The sequence below is a fragment of the Sparus aurata genome, chromosome 6 (genome assembly GCF_900880675.1).
Source record: "Sparus aurata chromosome 6, fSpaAur1.1, whole genome shotgun sequence".
NCBI lineage: Eukaryota > Metazoa > Chordata > Actinopteri > Spariformes > Sparidae > Sparus > Sparus aurata.
This window is the reverse complement of record NC_044192.1, coordinates 19,975,672-19,997,969: the sequence shown is the minus strand read 5'-3', so window position 1 is coordinate 19,997,969 and position 22,298 is coordinate 19,975,672. Positions and strand designations below refer to the sequence as shown.

Sequence of the window (22,298 nt, the reverse complement as noted above, 5' to 3'; positions counted from 1 at the left end):
AAGATGGTGATGATATGGACAACGAGCCACGCTAGTATGTCACTAATGGGTCACCATGGCAACAATTTGCATGGGGGGGTTTGTTCCAGTCATAAATGTGAATATAACATTGTCTAGAAATACTGTGCTGGATGACAGACTTGTACTGACACTTACAGTATGCTGAACTCTCTGAAGCATGACTGCTTTTTCAAATTGCTAAGACAGCTTCAACACACTTATTGTCCATAACGGCTCATTGTATTAATCAACTTTTCATGAATGTTTGTTGCATGTCATAAGCCAAAGATAAGTCTTCAAACTTTCTCTGGTGATCACTTTGTATGTACTTGCTTGCAGCGGGGATCTGCTCATAACAGCAGTACATGTAATCTGTACGTTGGAGAGGAAAACCTTCCGATTTGAGCAACCATCAGGAAGCAAAGAGCTCCAGCTACCAAACGGTTGTTCTGCGAGTTTGCCGTCGGAACACATGATTTGCTCCTGTAATTTGCTCAACAAAAGGATGCAAGCTGTGATCAAATCTTGGGAACTGAACCCGACTCCTTGTCTCCTCGAGTGATGGAGTTAACTTGGCTGGTTTGTCAGAGAAAACCTGACAACTTGTGTGACAGGAACGACATATTTAATGAATGTAGGTCCATTTGAAGTTATTTGAAAAGATTAGATACACAACATAGTGAAAACAGAGAATTTTAACCAGCCTGGTATAATATAAGAAAACACAATCTGGGATTCACACACTAGCAGGCTGCTTAGCCTGATTGAGCTGAGTCCTGTGACATGCGTTGACTCTGTCTTGATCAGAGATTCTTCAGACTCCAGTCAGCTATAGCTCGCCTTAGCTAACTGAACTGCACTTAGCTAACTGAACTCATTTGCTAATATCAGCTAGTCACCAGAGCCAAAGATATGCACAGCAAAGAGTATAGCTTCCTCTGCTTTGGAAACCAGCTCCACCTCAGCTTGGTGAATTGACTGACCTTTTGCTCTAAGGGAAGTTCCTTAAACATCTTGAAATAAATGGGTACAATGCAGAGGTGACATGTGAAGGTTTGATTCTGTTTGGAGGAACAATTCTTTTAAATTAGGTTTCAGTTTAAACATTTGCTTTCCTTTAGGGGACCAAGTTCTGTGTTTTAGTCTTAACTTTCCTCAGGCAATAGAAGTTAAGTTTAATAATTAATTTGAAGCATGGAGACATTGACTTAATTCCAGTTTTGACTTTCTCGTGAAACTAACTAAATATGAAGTGAAATGCAGATTTAAGAGTTGAACGTGCAGGACAAAAAAACCCAAAAAACTGAATGTTTACTGAGAGCAGAGAGTAACCGTGTGTGTGTGTGAGTGTGTTTGTGTGAGCAATCTATGAAGAAATGTGAAGTGTGTGTGTTCCATTGGCTTGACAAAATTTGAAAATAACTACATGTATGTTTCTGCGCAGACAATGAAAATATTAGCGCAGGCAGTTTGTGAAGAATTTATGAAGTAGTTAACACCAAGGCAGATTTAATCTAAGTGTCAAAGCACATTCATGTCAAGTATGTGCGTGACGTGTGGTCCGTCTGATGTGTGATGAACTTCTGATGCTCGCTGTGGTTTTCCTGTGAACTAGTTCTGCAAATTGACTCGTGAGTGTTTCAAAGTCTGTGTAGTCCGCAGCCCAGACACACACACATCTTCACTGGAGGATTCTGGACACTCGTAGTTTTCAGCTTCATCATGTCTGGACGGCTGTTGTTTGTCATCATCATGTGTAAGTTAAACATCCTTTAGCTTTTTACATCATAATATAGACTATTACAAACCAATGCAGGTTCACACTTACAAGCATGCATGACATCAATAAGTAATGTCAGCCATTATGTGATTTTATGTTTTGTGTGTTGTTATTGCCAGTGTTGTTGCTCTGTGCTGTTTATTTGTAAACTATGTTGAACTGCAGTGTAGAGTCCAAATCTAATTTCCTCATTTGGAAATAAAAAAGCATATCTTCATCTTGAGTCTCATCTTAGGTGCACCGAATTACACATGGGGTGGAGTTTTTGATCTTTCATCACTTCGTTGAGGATTAATGAATTAATGTATTGTGGTTACATAGATTTACTTTATTAACACACTGTATTTCCAACAGATTCCTTTCATAAGATTCAAACACAAGGTCAGTATCTGATCTGTTACATTTAAACTCCTGATGGGCTATGTTGTACAGTATATATATATATATATATATATATATATATATATATATATATATATATATATATATATATACATATATACATATATATATATACATATATATATATTAGTCCTTCTATATTAAGTCATTTTCTCTTTAGGAATATTAGCATAAAAAGTGTAACCATTAAGTGCATAATGTAACACATGTTTACCTCTACATTTTTAGCTCTTCTTCAAGCTAAACTGACAGCGACTCAATCAGTGATCACAATGACTGACTCAGTTACACTCTACTGTGAGACTCCATCATCTGTTACTGTGTCTCGGTGTTATTTTGACATTGGATCAATTGTCAGAGTCTTCTCTTGTCAGAAGACACTGACAGCCACTGAACTTCTGCAGATCTCAAATCAGCGTTCACCTGCTGATGTTAAAGTGAAATGTTTCTACACTGTAAAGTATGGAGATTCAGATTCTCCATCTCCACACAGTGACACAACTTCCATCAACATACAAAGTGAGTGAACATGGCTGCTATGAACTCGTATTTTAATATCTTGCTATGGTATTGGCACAAACTGCAAAATGGCTCTCAACAGAGTTCAGGTCTTAAGATGTGCTAGAAGATTTTTAATGGCCTTCCTCTGCCACTATAATTGAATCTTTAGAATGTTTTCGGATACTTTTAAATGTGAATTATTAAAGGATAAATGCTTCAATTTTCAGCTCTTCTTCCACCTAAACTGACAGTGAATCCACTGGTGATCTCAGAGACAGACTTAGTCACACTGGACTGTCAGACTCCATCATCTGTTCATATGCTGCAGTGTTTTATCTACACGATGAAACGAAAGGGGACAGAAAATATTGGAGACTCCTCATGTCTGAGGACGGTGACAGGAACTGAACTGCTGTTGAAGACAAGTCAGAGTTCACCTGCTGAGGTTAAAGTGAAATGTTTTTATACTGTTTCGGGTTCTCCATCTCCACACAGTGACACATCCACCATCACCATTCGCAGTGAGTTACTGATTTTATCATACTTTCATACGTTTTTAGTGTAAGTGATGTTTCAGGTGTTTTGAAAGGGTTTTGTCTATTTGATAAATGCTTTCGATGCTTTTGCTTAGCTAGATTCTGCTTTTTTTCTGAATAATTATTTATTATTTTACATTGCTTTTTGATTAATAAGATGACATAAAATTGTCATTATGAATCTTAAGTTGAATGTTAGTTGTAAAGAAATTATGACTGATGTGTGACAGTAGTACTTCTGTGAATCTGAGCACCGTTTGAAATTGTTGCTACACTGGTACAACTTAAAGTGTACTTACCTACACGTTTGTAAGTGTTCCATTAAAAAATCATCTGTGGGTGAAGGTAATACAGCAATGCTTTATAAGTTTGACTATTAGTTTTCTTTCAATGTCAACATATTTGTTTCTCTGATCAATGATTAATGATGATACATCTTTGTATTACAAATTACAGACTCAAATCAGACGACACAAGGTATTAATATTTTGTTTGTTAGATATCATGTTTGTTGCATTTTGACTTTAAATGTCAGCACTGTTTGAGAGTCATTTTCACTTTTCACAGAAATTCACTTGATAGTAGAACAGCACATTATTCTGACTTTTCATTAATGTCTTTTATAGATCAAAAACCACAGATGACTCTTCAGCACTTTCCTGGTGAATACATTCTCTTTACTTGCTCTATGCCTGGATCTGCAAATCATGACACAAGATGTAACCTGTACTTTGGAGAAGCCAGTGATCCAGTTTTAACAACAACCATCAGGAGTGAAAGAACAAAAAACAATCAGTGGTTCTGTCAGTTTAATGTCACAATAGATGATTTACTGAGTCATCTATGTTCAGTTCAACAAAGTAATGCCAGCTGTGATTACAGTTTGGGAAGAGAACCCAGCTCTTTGTCTGCGTCAATGAAAACACAAATGCACGTGTAATAACTGTACAGTTGGAGACACCCAACTTCCTTTGAAATTAATGAATGTATCCAAGCAAATTGCCACTGAATGCATACTGAAAATGCTTAAGTGATTGTTATGTGAGTTTTATGCCATTATCTGCTCACATTGTGGTTACATTAGCATGATCTGTGTTAATGTGGGACAGGTGTATCAGTCTCATAAAAGTTCAGATATTTTACCGGACAAGTAAGTAACCTGTTGGTGGTGCCATATGAAAGTCCCAGGATCACCAGAGTCACTTGGTTTCAGCATAGTGGCAACAAAGAGATCGGTACCAAATTTCACAGCAATCTAACAACAGTGCATCAGCAAAGTCATTTTGGATCATCCTCTGGGGACCCTGAATGTCATAAAACCTTTCATGGCAATCCACCAAATACTTCAGTTTGAACCATTGTGCCACACAATGTTTATTTATTTGTTAACACACACAACGCACAGACACAAATAATTTTCCTTTCACTGTAGATATTGAGGAAACTGAATCAAGAGAGGACAAAACACAACCGGCTTCTACAAAGACCACAGGTAGGACATGCTGAACATATGAATAACAATCCAGAACACAATCATATATCTTGTTAGATAAAAGATTTTATTTCCATTTAATCAAAATATCTGACTGTCAGCAGGCGTGGTGCTTTCTTTTTCTAACTCTGTGAAATCAGAGCTGAATTAAGATAATATAAGATGTGTTAAGTGTGACATTAGTTAATCACAAGTTATGTTTTTTTATTGCTGCCTGCTTAAGTGATTGCACACATACAGTGTCCCAGACAGTTGTTCATTGCCATGAAACTGACTGATTCAAATCTTCTTTTATTGTAGATATTGTGGATGTTACGTCAACCATAACCACAGGTAGTTGATGCACATGATGCTCAATTTGATCAAAATTCACAAATAACTTAACATATTAGATATTTTAAAAGATTTGCAATTTTATATCTTCAGCAGGTCTGAAAGTTAGCAGGTCTCATGCTCCCACTCCAGGAAAACACACATCAGATAAAAGAATGACCTCTAGTGTGACTTTAATATCAGTCAAGTTATATGAGTTTTATGCGTTATTTGAGTATTTTGACTATTTCTGAATGTATTCTTCTTAATTCATCAGGTCAGACTTTTGGTAACACTGATAGGTCTATCTCTACTTCCCAAAAACCAGTGACACCAACATCAGGTGACATGCCTACTCAGTTTCACAATGATTCACACTGACTGTTGCTTGGTTTTGGGGTGGGCTTTATTAGATAGTAATAGAGATCAAATAAGACAAAATGAGGAAATGAGAGATGCAACAACATTTTTAGACAGGTTTCTAAACATTTTAGAACATTTTCAAATGCGTCATTTTAATTTTAAAATCTCTGCAATATTTTCACAGTCAAAACTTGTACAAAACTGGCAGGAACAGGAGACAGTAGTACAGGTTAGATACATGAATACATCAGAAATACCAAGATATACTGCTGTGTATGGTTTGAATATTTCTGACCATTCATATTTTACAGTAGATCAGACACTTCATGTGCATGGCACTGACCCCACACGGAATCCACCATCAGGTGAGCCAAAAAGCACATACTGCTTGTTATTAATATTAAAAATAAGATTAATTTAGTAAATGATATGTTTTGCATTAAGTTAGTTTGAGCTATGTCATTTTTTGTAAACAAATACATGTTTGACATTTAAATACAGACATTTTTTACCATTTCACCTATAATGGACACATTTTTCAGATTCATAATTTTTTACTTATTCAAAGAAGAATTTGTACATTTTAAAGAAATACTATAGGCACACACAGTCTCTTGTTTTTGTGTTAGAAGTGAGACTGACACTTGTTTGTGGCCTCCAAAGCAGAAACATGGATGTGGAAGTTGGCAGCCGTGGTTGGGTTCGGAGTTGCTGTGGGTGTTATCTCAGTGGGACTGGTACTTCTCTGTATAAGAGCAACAGGTGAGAACTTGATTTATGTGTCCAGTAAAGTTTGAATGTATTTTTGCTCTAAAAGAAACCGAGCCGAGTTTGAGGCTGAGGGAGCTAATGCCCCTAAACACAAACATGAACATAGATCTTAGTTAACAACACAATATACCACAGAAGGAGGAGGTTGGGGCGGTGAAAGAAGTGGCAGCACCGCAAGATGTGTGGTGCCTCAACTTAGTAGTGTTGCACTGATAAGTGTCACTTTATATTGCCTTCTCTGTTCAGCACAACTATGTTTGGACATAATATTCAGGTAAATTAGACAAACTTTTTTAAGCCAATCCAAGTGCAACTTCAGTGCTCAGTAATCCTTGTCTTTGTCTTCTTACATATGTTATATATCTATTTTAACATTAGGTTTTTATGTAAAATAATTGTCTATAAGCACTTCTGTAAACATACTTACTTGCTTTAATTTCTGCATAAGAGGAGCTATTCTTATTACTCTCTCTTCTCTGTATTTTCAGAGAGACGTTCTTACAAGAGGTAAGAGGTAAAATATTTCTTTTCTAATATATCTGTTGCAACTTTTTCATACAGACGCTCATCTTCTTCAGCTCAAGTGGCTGCCCACTGCAGCTTGACCTTCTATTGAGCTACTGAGCAGAACCACTGGACAGTTATAAATTGAGTAATATTTTTTTCTAATTAAGTTTGATTTCCACATTAAACCATGGGCTTAAAAATGGTTGCCACTTATTTCACAGATGCGTTTGGGGCAAGAAAAACATCCCTCTGGATATTGTGTTTATTGTCCTACAGTGCATTTTGCTTTTCTTGTGTTATGTGGACACATATTTAAAACTTTCTTTCGCTTATTTCTGTATAGGACACCAGCCAATGTCACAGGTAATGTACATATTTTGTCGTCAGGCAACCTCAGTGTATTATTCACACATACTGTATAGTATTTACCTTTTGGTCTTCTAGTGCAGGGGTTCCCAACATTTTTGACAACATGGACCGAACATAAGCTAAAATTTTTCTCTCAGCTTGGGGGTTGGGCTTGTATGTGTACCTTTGACCAAATGTGACGTGTCGTGAACAGTTAAATGCATGATAGTTATATATAACTTTAACATAAATAAAATTGTTTTTTTTTAAACATTTTAATGTTAACTGAAAATGATTTGCCTTGTGATATGAAATGAGCTGAAAAGGTTGCCATTTCCAGGAAGATAAATACAAAAACACAATGCATTACATAAATAGTGACTACATGACAACCTTTAGATTCTACTGGGTTTTCCCGGCCCGCTACTGGACAACCCAAGAGCTGGTACTGGTCCATTGCCTGTTGGTTTGGAACTCTTGATTTATTGTATTGAAGTGTGTTTTATCTTCTGTTGCAGATGACTCTACACCCATTAAAAATCTCGACCATGGAGGATTGGTAATTTAAAAAAACACACTTGTTTCTGTCACATTCAAGTTATCTTGAATAATCAAACATTTGAATAACAAGGCTCCCATCTTTCCTTTTATGTTAAGTTACCTGCAGGTAATGGTCAGGTCTACAATGTGATCACCTCAGTACCTGGTGCTGACCGTCCAACTGGTGAGCAGCTGTTACGCTTCACATGTACCTGAATGTAGTGTAAGGCTCTTGTACAGGATAGAGAACCGATTTCATGCTATTCATATTACTGTATGTAATAAAAGTTATTACAGAAGGTGTATCATACAGTATGACTAATAAAGTTAATCTATAAGCTCTCATAACTATATGAGGCTAGTTATTATAAAATAATCTATTGTTATGTAATACAGGCAGTGCAAGATACTTAACTTGACTAAAACGATCATCTAAGTGTGTGGTTCTCTCTTCCTCACAGGCTCTAAGAAAATGAACGTGCAAGAGCATCGAAATGAGGATGTAAGTGACTCATGGGGCACAGTATTGAATGTGTTCCCTTTATAGGTTTATAGATGCCATAGATTTAATAAGCTCTCACAATTGTTTTCTTTCATTTCTAGTCCGATGTATACCATTTGTACTCCACCATGTCTGATGGGCCACCTCCATCAGCCCTGATGGACATGATGTACAGCACGGTGCAGCTACACTGAGACACAAATGTTTTTATACTGTATAGTGAAACAGAAAGCAGACAGCTTTCTATTTTAAGCTTTCTATATACTGCTGTTTTTAAACTGTGTGGAATTTAAAATGTTTTAATATGTATCTTGTTATTATTATATAGGGGGGAAGCAAGGATGAAAGTTGATGTAGGTCATATGTGTTGTCTGGCGCCTACCTGAAAAAAAATTGTGGTGTGCCACAAGGTACAGTCTTTGGCCTCCTCCGTTGGCCAGGTAAAAGTCTATGTTCCTATATGAAGACGATGTAGCTAGTAGATTGTTGAAGAAACAGAAAATGCATGATAGATGTGTTTGTCAGAGTCTGTGTAAATCACTTACAATAAAGGGTTAAAATTTAATCACCTCACTGTCTTCATTTGAAATAGAAGGGAGGGATCAGCCTCTCAGAGACGATAGTTTGGTAAAGTTCTGCCTCCAGCTGAACTTGATTGACAGAACACGACGCACTAGCATGAGTGAAATAGGGGTCCTGCTCTTGTGTGATGGCTACCAGAAGAATAAACATGGATTAGTAGCGTGAAAATGTTGATCGAGGTAGTTCAATTTAATGCATCTACACACTAACTAAACAATCCAGAAGGTAACCAAAGAAAAACAACATGTAACTGTGAAAGTCTCCCTGTCCCTCCGGCTATCATCCTGGTAAGCTAACATTAGCTGTGTGATAGTTGTGTTTGCGCTGCTACATTAGCTGGATGATTTATTGAGTGTTGTGGGAATGTTTGTGTACCGCCCTGCTGAAAAAACCAGCATAGACCAGCACGATTTCCATGCTGGTCTATGCTGGCATATGCTGGTTAGTGCTGGTTTGGTGCTGGTTTAGCTTGTGGACCCGCATGAAGAAGCTGGTCCACCAGCAAGGTCCTATTAATTATGATGGCCTACCAGCATAGTCTTGCTGGTGATGTTGCTGAGGAAGCTGGTCAGCATCCAATTACCAGCATCCCATGATGGTGCTGGTATGCTGGTCACCAGCATCCCATGCACCAGCATGGGAAGTTCCCTGCCCATGCTGACAGGGAACACCTGTGCCTGAGTCCTGTTCAGCATCTTGATTTGCCACACCTGTCAGCTGGATGGCTTATTTTATTGGATTTTAACAAATGTGTGCTCAACATCTGAAAGAAGAAATTATTTTGTGTACATACAAAAGAAAAACTTTATAAAATTGTTAACATAAACTTGTGAGAGAAATGGAAGCAACAAACAAAGTGTTGCATTTATAGTGCAGTTTGGTTCAGGTGCCCTCAAATGAGCCCAAAATCTTGCAGGTTTGAAGCTTGTATTCAATAAACTTGGTGTTCTGTGACAACCTCACTGACTCTGTGCCCTGTATTGGATTTTCACAGCCAAATTCACTCCTCCTCATACTCTGCAATTTGAAATAAGTTGTTGACACATCCCATGTGGGTGGGTGGGATGCTGGTCACCAGCATACCAGCACCAAAACACAACATATGCTGGTTTATGCTGGTTTTTCCAGCATGGCGGGCTGTAGTTGTCTATAGCTGACAGTGTGTAAGATGTTAAATCATTGATTGGTAACAGTAAATGTTTCTGATATAATAACTATTTAACACACAACCAAATAATTGCAGCCTGATGATTTCCTTGTAGCATGAGTAGCAAGAAGTTCGTTGTTGTTGATTTTTGGTTGTATTCTATCTTCGAAAACATAAATACAATTCAGGTGAAATGCAGCAAAATTATCCTAGGAGAAATGTGGTTTTAAGAAATTCGTTTTTCCTGGCTCAAATTGAGGCAGAGGTGGTGCCACCCCTTTCATTTTGTTTTCCACTGGCTCAAGAAAAAACACTTTGTACAAGGAATGTATTGTCATTATAAGTTCTAGTAATCATGATCAAAGAAATAATTACCATGTTAAAGCACATTTGATTAAAAATATACAGGTATCCTGTTCAACATTAAACCAAAAAGCCCTGCTGACAAAACCAGCATAGACCAGCACGATTTCCATGCTGGTCTATGCTGGTCTTGCTGGTCACCAGCTATGCTGGTCTATGAAGGGTTTCCAGCAGGGAGGAGCTAATTAATGAGTAAATTTACATTTAAACAGCAAACATGTTTAAGATCAAATCAGATAAACTGTAACACAGGGGTGGGCAACCAATTTTGCCCAGAGGGCCATACTGACTTACAATATGTAACTGAAGAGCCATAAATTGGACAGTTGAATCAAAATATTAAACACATAGTGCTGACTTATGTTATGATATAATATGAACTATATGTATACTTCATGTATAAGAACACATTAATCCATTTTCTTTGTTAAGGATGAAACTGTAACTTATGAGAATAGCGAAGCTGAATAGCAAGGCAGGCTCACTGTAGACGTTAACACGTTGGCAGATATTATGACCAGGATTTTTTTTTATATAATGGTTGACAGGCTCATCTTGTAGAAATGCCTCTTCGATAGAAACAGATTGACAATCCCTTCATGGGGACAGATTTTCTTTTATTGAAGAAAATCTGTCATGCCTGAACCCAATATTTTCTCCTCAGCCAGCCCTTGAGCACAAAGTTATGTGGCTAAAAAAGCAACAGACACTGGTTACAACTGGCTATACTCCAGGACAATAGCACTGCCTAAACGTGTATAGAATCCAAGCCCAGGCCAAGGAAACTAACTTGTTTGCTGAAACCTCTGATCGACACTAATGCTGCCGCAGAGGATTTGGTAAAAACATGAAGAGCAAGAAATAAACCAATAGGCCTAGGTTGGCATGTGAATGTTGTTCCTCAGTAAAAGGTCTGAAATGTATTTTGGCAGCATTGAATTAAAAACCAACATTCTCTGAGTAGTGATCTGGTGCCCTGGTCGAACCGACTGAAGTGCTTCTAATGAAGTCAATATCCTAAACTTTCTCAACCCCAGCTGTAAATACCTGCTCCTGTGATGAGTCTGATGAACACTGTGATTTGTGGTACAACTACACCCTCTGCTGGTGGACTGGAGTCATGACCAAGACAGATATGTGTAAATGAGTCTCTGATAGCATGAGGGGATGTTTCCAAGCTTATTTCTACAACTTGTGGCTTTAAAGTGAGGCAAAATGACCCTTTACAAACAGATTGCTCTGAACTCAAAAACTTGGCAATATTTCTGTCAAGTTTGCATAAGCACATTTTCCTTTTATTTCACATAGTTTGCAACAGTCTCTGACCTGTTGAGGGTTAAGGCTTGAAATGTTGAGCTTGGATGCAACGGTCGGGGGTCACTCTGTTATTGATGCCTTGCTGATTGTAATAGTGGAGCTCTATGGGTCAGGAGCCTATAGAATGAAAGAAATGACTGCTCCAGTCTCATCCATCTCTCAGAGTGCTCTTCTCAGCAGTGTTGCATCCTGTATCTAAAAAAAATTAGGTTTTAGAAAATGGATTTCTAGGATGTATACTGTTATGAGTTGAATATGAAGAAACAACCGTAGCGTCATTGTTTGGCCTGCATACCACAAGATTACAGTGATGCATATGACATGTGTCTTTGTTTTATTTTGAGGTCATTAAAATGTTTGGTTTAATTTAGAGAAGCAGCCACAGTATTGATTTGAATCCTCGATTTGATTTGATTTATGATATTAAGGTAACATTTTGACTTGATTCACCATATTTTTTTAGTTTTCTTTCTTTTAGGACAGATAGTTATGTCATATGTCACTAGTCCAGTCTAGGATCCATGGTTTTAAGCCATGATAACTCATTCAGTTTTTCAAAATTCTTATTCAAAAAGATGGTCTACATGGTGTCATGAGTGATGTAATCTGATCTCCATTATTTGTTGGTAATGTACCACAAAAATTTGACAATATGGTCTTAGTTTTTGTCAATTTTTTATAATTTCTTAACAATATAAATGTAACAATAACTTGTTTCACCAGACAATTGGAAACTAACTGTAAACAAAATAAGAGAAGTCATAGAGGGTACCTGCCATTTGGTTTTCTAGATGAAAACCATGATGTTTGTCTGCGTTTCTCCAAAAGTTGACTCAACTCAGCTTTTTTGGCCTGCCAGATCCAGAATGTGAATCCACTCGCCATGCTCAACATGCTGTGGTACATCCACGCCAGCTGTATGTGACACTGGGAGCCTGGCTAAATCCTCGATTCCACTCCTGATTTCGAAAGTCAAGATCGTGACGTAATTTCAATCGATATCCAACTTACAATTGAGATTGTGACACCCCTAGCATTGAAGCAAAATAAAACAAACTACATAAGGAAACAACAGAAATGATGAGCGTTTTTCTTCTAAACCAGCACTGTGGTAGATTGGATCTAAATATACAGGACCACACATACTGGGCCTTGATAAATGATTTCGAGTGTATTTCTGAGGCCTGTCTGTCAATGTGATTCACTTGTGATTCTAGTTGAGGTTTTCCTGTTCTGCAAAACATCACGTCTGTACGTCAGAGTCTATATAGTCAAACAGGCAAGTGTAGTTTCAGACATTTCACATGATTCAGCTTCATCATGGCTAGACACCTGCTGTTAGTCATCCTCATGTGTAAGTTCAACCTCTTGTCCCCTTCTTTCATTGTAGATATAGGCAGTTACACACCAATGGTTGTTTTTTTTGTATATATTGTTATCAGCATGTTTTATTAGACTTTTACATTAGGTTTAGAGAAATACAACATTAACATTTAGAGTTTACTATTAACTATTATATCTGTTTCTTTTGTTAACACAACAGATTCCTTATATGAGATGGAAGCACAAGGTCAGTCACAAAGTTTAGTATTAGTTTTAATGGTCAGGTGTGCTGTTATCACATCATGAACAATTTTGAATGATCTGTAGTTTTGCCAATTTCCCCACATCATTTGTCTATACAGTACTTTTGTTCTGCGTTTTTGACTGTGCATCCAATCACAATAGCTGATTATGAATTTTATCATCGCAGTGCAACTGTTAAGTTTGTTATATAACTTCCACCTTAACATTTTCAGCTCTTCTTCCACCTACACTGACAGTGGATAAACCGGTGATCACAGAGACGGACTCAGTCACGTTGAACTGTCAGTCTCCATCATCTGTTTCTGAATGCTATTTCCGCATTGTAAGTGGAGAACCAGCCAAAACATTCTCCTGTCTGAAGACACTGACAGGAACTGAGCTGCTGAAGATATCCCATCAGAGTTCACCTGCTGAGGTTAAAGTGAAATGTTTTTACCTTCAAGCGTATCAATCTCCAGAGAGCGACACATCCTCTATCATCGTTCGAAGTAAGTGAACACTACTGCTATGGACTGATATTAGGATATCTTGCTAGAAAACAAGTACAAACAACAAACTGTCTCTCAACATGGGGGTCAGGTCCTCAGTGGAAGTGTTAAAAGATTGAGAATGGAAATCATTTAAGAATAAGATGACTGCATCTTCCACATAGAAGTTCATGTTAAATGAATGCAATTTTCAGTTATTTAATCCAACGTACACTTACATTTTCAGCATCTGTTCCGCCTCAGCTGAGAGTGAATCCATCGGTGATCACAGAGACAGACTCAGTCACACTGGACTGTCAGACTCCATCATCTGTTTCTGTGTCTCAGTGTCATTTCTACACTTCAAGTGGAGTAAACGTCAGAGACTCCTCTTGTCTGCTGTCACTGACAGGAACTGAGCTGCTGAAGATGTCCCATCAGGGTTCATCTGCTGAGGTTAAAGTGACCTGTTTTTATACTGTAAAGCTTGGAGAGTCAGATTCTCCTTCTCCACACAGTGACACAGCCTCTATCACCATTCACAGTGAGTTACTGTTTCTCTCCTCTACTGATATTAGTATATCTTGATTCTACATCGGCAGAAAAAAAGCTGAATAGTAAAATTGTTTCAAGGGGCTGCAAACCAAAAAAAACCCCTGATTTAAAATTGAAATGCCACCTATGGGTGAAAGCAATGCAGAGGTGTGTTTTGTTACTTCGATAGATTGTTTTGATGTCAGAATGTTTGTTATTCTGAGCAAAGACAAATTTGATTACACAAATGACATTAATCGTTAATGTATTGCAAACTCACATCAAATGATAACAGAATTATTTTAGTTTTAGTCCCACGATGTGTTTAGGGGTTAGGGTTAGGGTTGTGTAGGACTTCTGTCAATCATCAATCTGTTTGTACCTGATGGCAGAATAGTTCTTTGTGTTTAATATATTTTCATGAACCTTTTGTAGTTCTAAAACCACAGATGAGTCTTCAACATGTTCCTGGTGACCACGTCCTCTTTAAATGCTCTCTGCCTATATCTGCTAATCCTGATACAAGATGTAACCTGTACTTTGGAGAAGCAAGTCGTCCAATTTTAACAAAAAACACTGAATGGAAAAGAACCTGGTGCTGTCAGTTTACTGTCACAACTGGTTATTTACTGAGAAGTCTACGTTCAGTTCAACAAAGTGATGCCAGCTGTGATTACAGTTTGGGTGGTGGACCCAACTCTCGGTCTCCTCGTAGTGATCCATACAGCCTGACTGGTAAGTCAGAAAAAACATGTTCATACACTTGCTTCAGTGATCCACTGAAATTGATTTGTGATTACTGTATAGAATTGGACAGAGGCAATAGAACGACTCCCATGTTTGTGTCTGTATTCAAATGAATGTCATTGGAAGTTTGTAATTGTGACAGTTTGATGGTCTCTTTTTTCTAAATGTAGAATTTGAACTAGAATACCACCTTGCAATGTGATCATACGAGCTGGTAATTATGTTTTTGACCAAAAGCTATTCACACATACAAGGACCATGGCCCATAATAAAAGTTTAAAAAGTTTATGAAAATAGCGACCATTGCATCAAAAAACAAATTGATAAAAGGTTCTACTGTACGTTCTGTAGTTCCTGGTTTGTGGAACTGCTCAAGTGATTGCACATAGATACTCCCACTGTTGTTGGCACATGAAACTGAAAACAACAAATCCTTCTGCTTCAATTGTAGATATTGTGGAAATAGAGTCAAGCATGACTACACCGACATTAACACTGACCACAGGTGGGTCATGTTAGAAATTTAAGAGAAATCAGAACATTATCACAAATGACTTAAGGTTTTGAAATATTTTTATTTACCAGGTCTGACAATGTATACTTCGACTCCTGTGACTACTGTAAAACAAACAGGTAACAGAATTACAGATATATTAAGTGTATATTAAGAGTTCTTAACTATTTTGAAAGTAACTTTTCTTTATCTAGCAGGAAGGCCGGTTGGGATCCCTGATGGTTTTATGTCAACTTTCCCAACATCAGGTGATGATGCAGTTTCACGCTGACTCTTGTGTTGATAACCCTGAATATGTTCATAAAAAGTGATTATCCTGAAATTCATTGAAAGTAAATACTAAAGTAATGGTTGCTGATTGGTTATCATGATTGTGCGTGATGGATATGCAGTTTTTTAGGAATATGTGAAGCTAGACTTTGTGTTGTGCAGATGCTAGCCCACATTGTTACATATGAAAAAACATTTGTGCCCCATAGACAAATGAAGACAATATATTGTTTTAATATATATGTTTTTGTGGCTTCATGAAACAGAAACCAGTACGACCCCTAATAATCCAGAACCTGGTGATGAAATAACAGGTAGACCAAAGATTATTATTATCGCTAATAATCCAAATGCTTACTGTGTAGCTGTCAGTGTTTTAAAAACATTTGTGCATGTGCTCACACAAGGTTCGAGTGTCAGTACAGCTGGCACTGAAGGCAGCTCGTTGTCCGCAAGCCCTCAGAAAACTACTTTAGGTGAGTACAGTTTGTGTAGTTTCTCACCACTGTCATTAAATCATGTTCACAACCTAATTGATTTAGTAATTCTACATAAGTGACAAAGCAATACTTTACATTCAATTTTATTTATTAGTTGTGCACTGGTATTAGGGGTTGAGATAAGGTAGTTATGCACACTACATGTCTCTCTCTCTATATATTTTCATTTCTATTGTGAGTATATTTTTACTTTTATACATTTTAGAGTGGACAGGATAACTACAAACACAGATTCGCTGTGTTGTTTTTAAACAATGACAATAAAGTGTCTTTTGTATTCTTGTTCTTGTGTCTTCATAATTTTTTGGTAATATTGTGAGAAGTAAAACTGACACTTGGTGATGGTTTCTATTGTTTCAAAACAGAGCTGTGGATATGGAAGTTTGTAGCAGTTGCAGCTGGCGGTGGAGTGACCGTGGGTTGTATCATGCTCGTTTCTGCAATTCGCTGTAACCAAAGAAGAGCCGGTGAGAACTCTGTCAATTTGTTTATCTCATGAAGTCAGAATCTATTTTTATATGGGTGTTCACACATACTTTTCGACACCGAAGAGAAGAATTTCATGACAAAAAAAAATATCTAAAAGCCTTTTTAAAGTTTATTTGATAATTGAATGGACGTAAAAGTTACATTTTCACAGTCACTGCATTTTGAGATTTACTCAGAGAGTTTAAACAACTGCTTGAAAGATAAAAGCTCAAGAAAAGCTACTATTTCAGTCACAGACACTAATCAAGAACATTACTGTCATTTCAGAGCATCTGTGGCAAATAAACTCAGATTATGTGTTATGTAATATGATGTTGGAGTGTAGAGTATTTGAGTCTTTTCATTGAGAAATGTTTTTTGTAGTGTCTTTGTTTAGAAAGACACTACAAAAGTCGTTCCGACTTCTCTGATTGATCTGGTCTGCTTCACTGGTCTTACAAAACAGCAACTCTCCAGCCTCAGCCCCAGTATCTCGGGTCACCTGGCGGTCATTATGGTTATCCACATGCCTGTCCCCATCCCAAAAGATAAATGCAAAATGTTATATAGACATCTCAAATCCATCAACCCTTCAGTTCTCTCAGCCTTTCTCACCAGTAAAATGTCTGCCTTCTCTGCCCCACTGTCTGATAATCCCACCAATCTTGTGAAATAATATTACACTCTGGTACACTCCTGAACCAACCAAATTAAATTTCATATTTAGATTTCAAAGTGGCCACAGGGGAGGCACATTTGAAATCATCGAGAAGTTGGTTCCATCTCTTTGCAGCACAGTAACCAAAAGCAGTTTCACCCTGTCTCTGACTCGTGATAGTGAGAGATGTTGGAAGGCTGTAACTTTGAGCCACAGAAGAAATTCAGCATACAATAACACGCCAAACTTAATAGGAAACTATCATCTCACTGTGTGTGTATTTCTCGTTAGCAGGGCCTGAGACGATGAAACAGCAGGAACCTCAAGTTGAGAGTGTAAGTCTGACAATGTTAGATATACCTTTCTATATATATTAATAGATGCTGCAGTTGGTTTATTTCTTTTCTCAGCATGAAATGTGCCATTTGTACGACACCATCCCTGAAGAACCAGCTGCACCAGAACTGTCGCACGTGACTTACAGCACCGTGCAAAAACACTGAAACACAAACAGTTTTATACTGTTTAGCAAACAAGAATGCAAACAGCCTTAATAACTGTAAGAAATGTAAACCTTGTGTTTAGAGTTTACTAGTGTAATCTAGACCTTAGAGTTTATGACAAATAATCGCAGCATAGGTTTCAACCTGCAATACAATCTTGTTTCTTTGAGATCAAGATGGAAAATGTATTTAGCTTAACTTATATTCCTCAACTAAGGCAAAAGGTTTACTTCTGTGCTGTCTGTAATACCATTTTGTTTTCTGATGTGTTTTCCATTTAATTTTGAGCATTTTTTTTAACTGGGGATATTTTCCTTGAGACCTCTGTAACTTTGAATGATAAATACATTTTCATGCATTTTCAACTTACTGACACTGTACATACACGGTATGTTTTACTCCCCGAACTCTCAAAAATACAGTACTTACCTTGAATGCCTTTGTGTTATTCTCCTGAATGAATATAATGTGTATTTTATTTTCTTCAGTTGGGCTCTTTTAGTCTCTTTAAATGCCAGATACCACACAAACTGCAACAAAACCACATGTAGACATATAGGAGCTGTACATGGTATGATACTGAATATTATATTATTATATTTGGGAAATACAGTAGCAGATGGTAATATTTGCGTTTAACAAGTTGGATCTATGTTTCATAGTTTTTTGCAATAATCAATCAGATTATAACACAGTATCTAGAAAATGTGACTACTGAGTTCTGAAGTGGGCCACCACACGGTCAGACAGGCTGTAAAAGAACTCAGGAGTTTTACCACATTATCTGAATACCTTAATCTCAAAACAAAGCTTTTTTGATAATCTCTCATTGTTCAGGAAAACTGCATTCTCAATATGGTAACAGGTGAAGCAGTAATTTGACTGACAGTTTGGGTTATAATCGTACCATTCACCCTCTGGTTTCATCTCAGTAACATCATGTTTTAAACCAGTATGAATGTCTGTCTACTTGCACTGTTGGACTTCTTTTTAGTAATGCCACTTGGTTTCCCTGTCTTAGCAGTAAACTTGTTGAGTACAAACATCAAAATGTAATATTTGAGTAATGGCCCTGAATCAATCAAACAACAAGAAATAATGTATATTTTAACCCACCTTTAGAAAAAGAAGCGATAGCAGGCGTAAAAGTTAACTTAGTTTAAAAACACACACACACAAAGGTGATGTTTTAGAAAAAGCAACAAGTAATGCAAACCACAGGAACGACCTTAAGAAAGGTACAGAAATAATGAGCGAACTAAATATTCTGAACCAGTTAGCAAGCACTGTGGTAGGCTGGGTTCCACGCATACTGAGGTTTTCTAAATGGTGTCAAGTGTGTTTCTGTGGCCTGTCTCTCAGTGTGGTTCACATCTGATGCTTGCTTTGGTTTTCCTGAGAGCAAGTTCAGCAAAATGACACCACTCTGTCAAAGTCTATCTAGTCAGACGCATTAATATGGTGCTGTTAGTCTTTATCATGGTTAAGTTAAACATATTGTCATTGTCAGTAAATCTAAGTAGTTTTGTACCAATTATATATTAGTATAAGCATTGTCCATTAGATCGTTAGATCAAATTGGAAGAAATATAGTCTGTGTTTCAGCAATAAAACTGAAAAAAAAACACATCAGAATAGAATTCTTCAAAATACATTATGTTGAGAGCCTCAATTAGAACTTGCAGTGTGTCCAGTAATTCCTGAAGTAGATAGACAGACTAGAAAACTCCCTGTACAGCAGCACAGCACTGTGGCCCAGGAGACCATGGTGCAGAACTGCAGCCCAGGTTGAGTCCTCACCAACAAGTGCAGTAACGGTAGCACTGAAAATGAAATGAGAGAGAGTGGATCTGTTTGTCTTTGTTCTTCCAGAACCATCAGAGTGCTGCACAGCTCACCAGCGCCACCTGTTGACTGACAACACTAATTCCTTTGCAGGAAATACCTAAATCACAGTACTTAAAGCCCCTGTACGGAGTTTTTAACTGGATATAGAAAAGTATCTGGTTTCTGCTGATGTGTCTCTGTTACCTACAACAGCAAATGAGCCCATCAGCGTGAAGATACGCTTTTTCTAAGTAGTCTAATTCTATACCTCTGAAAGGCATTGGTCGGGTCGGACCACTGACGAAACGATTTACGGCAGTCAGACCGGAACTGACGACATTCAGGATACGGCATAGCTGTTTTGTTGCTATGCTAGCCAGTGCTAACCGAGCTAAAACTTTTGTCATGGCTGATAATGAGACAAAGAAAAGAAAAGGAATTCGAACTGAAGACCAACGAAAGGCCAAGAGGGAATCTGATCGAGCTAGGGCTAAAACACGGATAAACATTGGCGATTCCTTCCAGAGATGGAGAGAGTTGCGGGGCTTGAAGGGAGGGTCGGATCCAGAATTCGCCCGATTCCTCCTAGACAGGTTTGTAAATTTTATTTCATTTATGAAATGTAATGTGGGACGTAATTTACAGCAATACATGAATTTATGTTGTTACAACAAAGCTGGCTAACGTTACCACTAGATTAGCTCTAGATACTACACTCGTGAAAACGACAACAAACGTCTTAGATCACGCATCCATTTCAGCTGTGTGTATCAGCCCAACCGACCTGCAACGATGCATCGGTAATATCCTCTGTCATTATAAATGATTCAGTTTCTTACTTAGAACAAAACATCCATCACAATCACTGTGACTTTGCTGTAACGCTAGCTCTGTAGCACTGTGGGTAATATATATAGCTGGGAAATTGCAGTGCAACAGCAGCATTACTTTGTTTCACCGGCGGCATATTATATTAAGTAGAAATACAAATAGACACATTACCTCGTCCATATGCACGCTGCAGATAGCTGCTAAAAAAAAAAAAAAAAAAAAGTTTTCAAAGCAAGTCCCGTCGTCTTTCCGACGTTTCCAAAACAAATCTACACGCGCCGGCCAGACAAACGTCTTCACGACAGTGGGCGCTAGAGCTCATGGGAAATGCAGTCTTCATTCCAGCAAAACACTACCGCTTTCGTCCAGCGGGGCCGCCAAAATCAACACTAAATGAAAAGTCTGTACAGGGGCTTTAAATTTATATTCATAATCCAACTACACCTGTGGAATATTTATGTGCATTTGTTTTCTTTTCACCCAGTGTTGAAGTCAGATTTTGTGTTTTCTGAACACTCTGAACTTCTTGTAATAGACAGAGATATCCTTAATTCAACTGTATTTCTTCCTGGTGTAGGATAGTATATGGGGCACGCATGGGCAGCACCCTAAATATATAATGTAGGAGACACTGCTCACACACTACTTTGATATATATATGATTCTTAGTAACTGGCAATTAATAATACACTCGTAAATGGGGCACCACCTCCGTGTTTAGTTATTGGAATAATTCGGAGGACATTATTCCAAACATCTAACTGTACCAGTTGGCTTGGACGGTTAGAGCCCATTCAAAATCAATTTATTCAGTCTCAATAGTCTGAAGTAGTGATTTCTTTGCACGTATCCATCGGTTCTCCACATTAAAATTAAGTTCCAGACAAAGACAAACGATTATATATACTGTATGTTTATTGACTAAATAATTTGGGGTAAAATAAATGACATGACAATTCTAGACGAACAACAGATAACAGAGAAGGTAAAGACTGTAATAAGGAAAGTAATAACGTCGTGTGACTGTCGGTAGATGGTAAAGTTAAAGGGTCGGGATATATATATTAAATATTACGGGAGTAATTTTTAATACTATGAGACCCTAATCTTAATTCTCTTAAGTTCATAAGATAGAAGTTAGAACTTAGACAGAAGTCAGAACTTTAGACACCACTCATTCTCACGTGTGTGGATCCAGCTGCATGAAGACGTTCAGCCGGTTTTGTCTGGGAGTCAGGAGGCATTGAAGTTTGGTGTTCTTGAGAGTTCTGGGTTGGACTACGGCACGGCGCGTTGGTCCAGTAGCCAGAGGGAAGGCCGGTACTCTGTTGAGGAACTCTTGGTCCGAAAGCCCAGCGAGGTTTCCGCCTTGGGAGCGCTGGGGGCAGAGTCGGTCTCGGCTGGAGCACACACAGTCTCTTTCATTGGAGACTCCTTGCAAGGCTTGATGATCACAGTCTTGAAAAAGACTTTTCTTGGTTGTTTCAAGTAGTGGTACTTAAATTCTGATTCTGAAACTAATTCAACTTCCCCTGAATCAGGTGGCGATACTTTAACAGTATAAAGTCAAAAATCAAAAAGAAAAGAATTTGTTCTATTAAAACTTGGATTAAAGTAAAACACTTAAAGTAGGGATTCAATTCGCTTGTCTTAGAGCTTGTTGCAAAAATAAAACTAAAGATTACTTTAAAAAGAAAAAGAAAAAGAAAAGAAAGAGAAAAGAGAAGAGAAGTGGGAGAAGTGAAGAGAAGAAGTCAGGAGGAGAAACAGGGGGGAAAGAGAGCCCGGAGAAGAAGCAGGAGAGAAGAGCGAGCAGAGCAGAGCAGAGCAGAGGGGTCTGTTTTATGACCTGCAGCAGATGGATCAGAAGGGGCTGGCTGACAGTGTCACACCTCCTGTGATCTGAGTTGAGGCTCCCAAAAAGTTAAT

General features: G+C 37.8%; 2 protein-coding genes across 2 annotated transcripts; both read left to right on the top strand.

Moving 5' to 3' along the window:
- The first annotated feature begins 1,528 nt into the window (after positions 1–1,528).
- Positions 1,529–8,619, top strand: LOC115582847 (uncharacterized). Its single transcript, XM_030419069.1, has 18 exons — positions 1,529–1,756; positions 2,135–2,161; positions 2,411–2,701; positions 2,911–3,204; positions 3,676–3,696; positions 3,846–3,881; positions 4,652–4,711; positions 5,012–5,044; positions 5,301–5,366; positions 5,571–5,615; positions 5,698–5,751; positions 6,050–6,148; positions 6,646–6,664; positions 7,008–7,027; positions 7,531–7,571; positions 7,670–7,736; positions 8,014–8,054; positions 8,156–8,619. The coding sequence occupies exons 1-18, from the start codon at positions 1,723–1,725 to the stop codon at positions 8,246–8,248; spliced, it is 1,341 nt and encodes a 446-aa protein (XP_030274929.1). The 5' UTR covers positions 1,529–1,722; the 3' UTR covers positions 8,249–8,619.
- A 3,727-nt stretch (positions 8,620–12,346) lies between these two features.
- Positions 12,347–18,173, top strand: LOC115582903 (uncharacterized). The gene is made up of 13 exons (XM_030419141.1): positions 12,347–12,380; positions 13,007–13,033; positions 13,263–13,538; positions 13,765–14,061; positions 14,487–14,786; positions 15,250–15,303; positions 15,384–15,431; positions 15,507–15,560; positions 15,849–15,896; positions 15,990–16,058; positions 16,448–16,549; positions 17,500–17,543; positions 17,619–18,173. The coding sequence occupies exons 1-13, from the start codon at positions 12,347–12,349 to the stop codon at positions 17,709–17,711; spliced, it is 1,446 nt and encodes a 481-aa protein (XP_030275001.1). The 3' UTR covers positions 17,712–18,173.
- Positions 18,174–22,298: the final 4,125 nt, after the last annotated feature.

Coding starts and splice junctions, on each gene's coding strand:
- LOC115582847 (XM_030419069.1), top strand. CDS start 1,723: ATGTCTGGACGGCTGTTGTTTGTCATCATCATGT. Junction 5,367..5,570: donor ACCAGTGACACCAACATCAG/GTGACATGCCTA, acceptor ATATTTTCACAG/TCAAAACTTGTACAAAACTG. Junction 5,616..5,697: donor AACAGGAGACAGTAGTACAG/GTTAGATACATG, acceptor CATATTTTACAG/TAGATCAGACACTTCATGTG.
- LOC115582903 (XM_030419141.1), top strand. CDS start 12,347: ATGCTCAACATGCTGTGGTACATCCACGCCAGCT. Junction 13,539..13,764: donor ATCCTCTATCATCGTTCGAA/GTAAGTGAACAC, acceptor TTACATTTTCAG/CATCTGTTCCGCCTCAGCTG. Junction 14,787..15,249: donor TGATCCATACAGCCTGACTG/GTAAGTCAGAAA, acceptor CTTCAATTGTAG/ATATTGTGGAAATAGAGTCA.